This window comes from Panulirus ornatus, chromosome 64 (genome assembly GCF_036320965.1).
Source record: "Panulirus ornatus isolate Po-2019 chromosome 64, ASM3632096v1, whole genome shotgun sequence".
NCBI lineage: Eukaryota > Metazoa > Arthropoda > Malacostraca > Decapoda > Palinuridae > Panulirus > Panulirus ornatus.
The window spans coordinates 22,161,533-22,166,532 of NC_092287.1; the positions used below are offsets into that span (position 1 = coordinate 22,161,533).

The window sequence follows — 5,000 nt, forward strand, 5'->3', positions numbered from 1 at the left end:
TACTGGGAAAGGCCACAGACATCAACACAAAGTCGTATATATATATATATAATGACCCTCTCTAAAATGGCTGGCTACCAGCAGGAGTTCTGGACGAAGACGAAGAATCCTGTCGCATCCTAAACCATCCATGCCTTACATCTGTCGGGCCATCCACCCTGTGGAAAGCAAACATTGAAAAATGGCCAACCATACATATCAGGGTCCTTGGACGACTCAGGGGCGCCCTTACGAACCACAGACACTCAACACCTATGTCTCACAGATCCACTTCACCTCACCCAACGACACCTTCCCACACCAGCCCTAAACAGCCCACCTTCCCCCACATCAGCCCACCCCCCCCACACCAGCCCACCCTCCCACACCAGTCTTAAACCATCCCATCACACTCGTCTGAAACTACACTCTGACCATACATCAACCATCCACCCACTCATCAACCATCCACCCATACATCAACCATCCACCCACACATCAACCATCCACCCATACATCAACCATCCACCCACGCATCAACCATCCACCCATACATCAACCATCCACCTATACATCAACCATCCACCCATACATCAACCATCCACCCATACATCAACCATCCCCCCCCACACCAACCATCCACCTACACATCAACCATCCACCTACACATCAACCATCCACCCACACATCAACCATCCACCCACACATCAACCATCCACCCATACATCAACCATCCACCCATACATCAACCACCCACCCACACATTAACCATCCACCCATACATCAACACGAATACAGAAACCAGCACAACACCACACGACCCGTCACACCCAAGAACCAATTCCCCATTACGAACCAGGCACTTACCCTCCCCAAGTCTCCTGCATCCTGCGCGCGCACGCCTCACCACACTTCTTGACCTGTGGTCCACACCGGTGGACGAGACTTGCTTCCTGGGCGCTGCAGAAGCTTCACAGAAGAAGGAGTTTCTGTGGTAAGAAAAGTAAAGCACAGTAATATATATATATATATATATATATATATATATATATATATATATATATATATATATATATATATATATACATAGGGAATATCAAACTTGACTGACCTGTTATCTTGGAATAACCTAGGAAATATTGTCCTTCCCAAAGAAAATGTCTGACCTGGGGGCCACAGACTGACCTGAGACTACAGGTTGACCTGAGACTACAGGTTGACCTGGGGGCCACAGGCTGACCTGAGGCTACAGGCTGACCTGAGTCTCCAGGCTGACATAAGGCTACAGACTCAGCTAAGGCTATATACTGAGCTGAGGCTACAGACTGGCCCAAGGCTACATACTACGCTAAGGCTACAGTGAGCTAAGGCTACAGAGTGAGCCAAGGCTACAGAGTGAGCCAAGGCTACATACTACGCTAAGGCTACAGTGAGCTAAGGCTACAGAGTGAGCCAAGGCTACAGACTGAGCCAAGGCTACAGACTTGAGCCAAGGCTACAGTGAGCCAAGGCTACAGACTGAGCTAAGGCTACAGAGTGAGCTAAGGCTACAGACTGAGCCAAGGCTACAGAGTGAGCCAAGGCTACAGAGTGAGCCAAGGCTACAGAGTGAGCCAAGGCTACAGACTGAGCTAAGGCTACAGACTGAGCCAAGGCTACAGACTGAGCTAAGGCTACAGACTGAGCCAAGGCTACAGACTGAGCTAAGGCTACAGACTGAGCTGAGGCTACATAATGAGCTAAGGCTCCAGGCTAACCTGAGGCTGCAGACTGAGCTAAGACTACAGAGTGAGCCAAGGCTACAGAGTGAGCCAAGGCTACAGACTGAGCCGAGGCTACAGAGTGAGCCAAGGCTACAGAGTGAGCCAAGGCTACAGAGTGAGCCAAGGCTACAGAGTGAGCCAAGGCTACTGACTGACCTGAGGACATGAAGTAGGGTATCCGGAATCGGCCTGAGAGGACGCGGTCCCTGAGGGCTGGCAAGGTGGCACCATCGAAGGGGAGCGCGCCACACACCAGCACGTACAACACCACCCCCAGGCTCTGTGGGGGAGACGACCTGATGTGAGGGAGGGGGTTGGGGAGGAAGACGACCAGGTGTGAGGGAGGGGGTTGGGGAGGAAGACGACCAGGTGTGAGGGAGGGGGTTGGGGAGGAAGACGACCTGATGTGAGGGAGGGGGTTGGGGAGGAAGACGACCAGGTGTGAGGGAGGGGGTTGGGGAGGAAGACGACCAGGTGTGAGGGAGGGGGTTGGGGAGGAAGACGACCAGGTGTGAGGGAGGGGGTTGGGGAGGGAGACGACCAGGTGTGAGGGAGGGGGTTGGGGAGGAAGACGACCAGGTGTGAGGGAGGGGGTTGGGGAGACGACCAGGTGTGAGGAAGGGGGTTGGGGAGACGACCAGGTGTGAGGGAGGGGGTTGGGGAGGGAGACGACCAGGTGTGAGGGAGGGGGTTGGGGAGGGAGACGACCAGGTGTGAGGGAGGGGGTTGGGGAGGGAGACGACCTGCCGTGAGGGAGGGGGTTGGGGAGACGACCAGGTGTGAGGGAGGGGGTTGGGGAGGGAGACGACCAGGTGTGAGGGAGGGGGTTGGGGAGGGAGAACACCTGCCGGTGGGGGAGGATGTGTTGGGGAGACGACTTGCCGTGGATAATGGCTGGAGGGAGGGAGACAAAAGTCCAGTGAACACAGCTGTTGAGGACATGGGGGTGTAAGGGAGGTGGGCCAGGTGGTTATGGCCCCTGACACACATTATAACCACCTGAACTACATAACAACCACACACACACACACACACACACACACACACACACACACACACACACACACACACACACACACACACGTCACACATGGTTACTGTGTGACAGGTTGGCAACTCAAGGGTGGGCCGTTTTGATACCTATTTCTTTCCCTACACGTCGAAGCGTCCATCTCTCGCAAGGTTTTCACCACCTCCTCTCGTTTCACCACGACGCTCGCTCACCGTGATAAATAACTGGTGGCCAGACACACACACACACACACACACACACACACACACACAATCCACACACACAACACAATACACACACACACACACCTGTCAAATACTCACGCCATTTTCTCTAAACATAAATAACAGAGAGAGAGAGAGAGAGAGAGAGAGAGAGAGAGAGAGAGAGAGAGAGAGAGAGAGAGAGAGAACGAGGAGGGGGTTGCCTGCCTGCCCACGTACCCAGATATCGATCTCTGGCCCGATGTACTTCTTTCCCTCGAAGACCTCTGGGGCGGCGTAAGGCGGGGAGCCACACCATGTGTTGAGGGTGTCCACTGGCGTGTAGTAGTTGCTGAAGCCCCAGTCAGCGATCTTCATGTTCATGTTCACGTCCATGAGCAAGTTCTCCGCCTGTGGGTGGTAGGTGGGGGGCGACGTCGTCAGACACATACACACGAGAGAGAGAAAATGGGGGTCAGAGAGACTCCTGTTAAGGGAACCTACTTCGAAACATAAATAAATGAATATATATATATATATATATATATATATATATATATATATATATATATATATATATATATATATATATATATATATATATTCTTTCTTTCAAACTATTCGCCATTTCCCGCATTAGCGAGGTAGCGTTAAGAACAGAGGACTGGGCCTTTGAGGGAATACCCTCACCTGGCCCAATTCTCTGTTCCTTCTTTTGGAAAATTGAAAAAAAAAAAAAAAAACGAGAGGGGAGGATTTCCAGCCCCCCGCTCCCTCCCCTTTTAGTCGCCTTCTACGACACGCAGGGAATACGTGGGAAGTATTCTTAATCCCCTATCCCCAGGGATATATATATATATATATATATATATATATATATATATATATATATATATATATATATATATATATATATACATATATATATATATATATATATATATATATATATATATATATATATATATATATATATATATATATATATATATATATATAAACGTTCGAATGATTTCGAAGGCGGGTGGTAGAAAAAGGAAAACGGAGGTTGGATGCGTTTCAGATGAGAGAAAACGGGGGCTACGATCCGTGGAAAGAACATGGGATACATAGATGGGAAATCAAGGCTGTGTCTTGTACATCTGAGAGGGGGAAACAAACTAATAGACACGTGCCATTAATGGCACACTGGTCATACCGATCTACTTACATGGTGATATACAATACTACACAGAAATACAGGAAATACAGTAAGTTATTTGATACAGTAATATATTAGGATGGAATTTTATATATATATATATATATATATATATATATATATATATATTATATATATATATATATATATATATATATATATATATATATATATATATATATATATATATATATATAGGGAGGGTATATGGTGGGTATTATTGATATAAGAGAACCATGATCCATCAGCCCCAAACCCCTACCATACATACGACCATGATCCACCAGCCCAAACCCCTACCATACATACGACCATGATCCATCAGCCCCAAACCCCTACCATACATACGACCATGATCCACCAGCCCAAACCCCTACCATACATACGACCATGTTCCACCAGCCCAACCCCCTACCATATATACGACCATGATCCACCAGCCCAAACCCCTACCATACATACGACCATGATCCATCAGCCCCAAACCCCTACCATACATACGACCATGATCCACCAGCCCAAACCCCTACCATACATACGACCATGATCCACCAGCCCAAACCCCTACCATACATACGACCATGTTCCACCAGCCCAACCCCCTACCATATATACGACCATGATCCACCAGCCCAAACCCCTACCATATATACGACCATGATCCACCAGCCCAAACCCCTACCATATATACGACCATGATCCACCAGCCCAAACCCCTACCATACATACGACCATGATCCACCAGCCCAAACCCCTACCATACATACGACCATGTTCCACCAGCCCAAACCCCTACCATATATACGACCATGATCCACCAGCCCAAACCCCTACCATACATA

At 48.7% G+C, this 5,000-nt stretch overlaps 1 protein-coding gene across 1 annotated transcript in view; it reads right to left on the bottom strand.

The window, feature by feature from the left end:
- LOC139746310 (serine/threonine-protein kinase SIK2-like) overlaps window positions 1-5,000 on the bottom strand; it is a 184,800-nt gene that overhangs the window by 53,531 nt on the left and 126,269 nt on the right. Inside the window, exons 5-6 of the mRNA XM_071657429.1 lie at window positions 3,198-3,368; window positions 1,899-2,022 (exon numbers count right to left, since the gene is read on the bottom strand). Of these exons, the coding sequence (XP_071513530.1) occupies window positions 1,899-2,022; window positions 3,198-3,368 (295 nt within the window). The remainder of the gene's footprint in view (window positions 1-1,898; window positions 2,023-3,197; window positions 3,369-5,000) is intronic.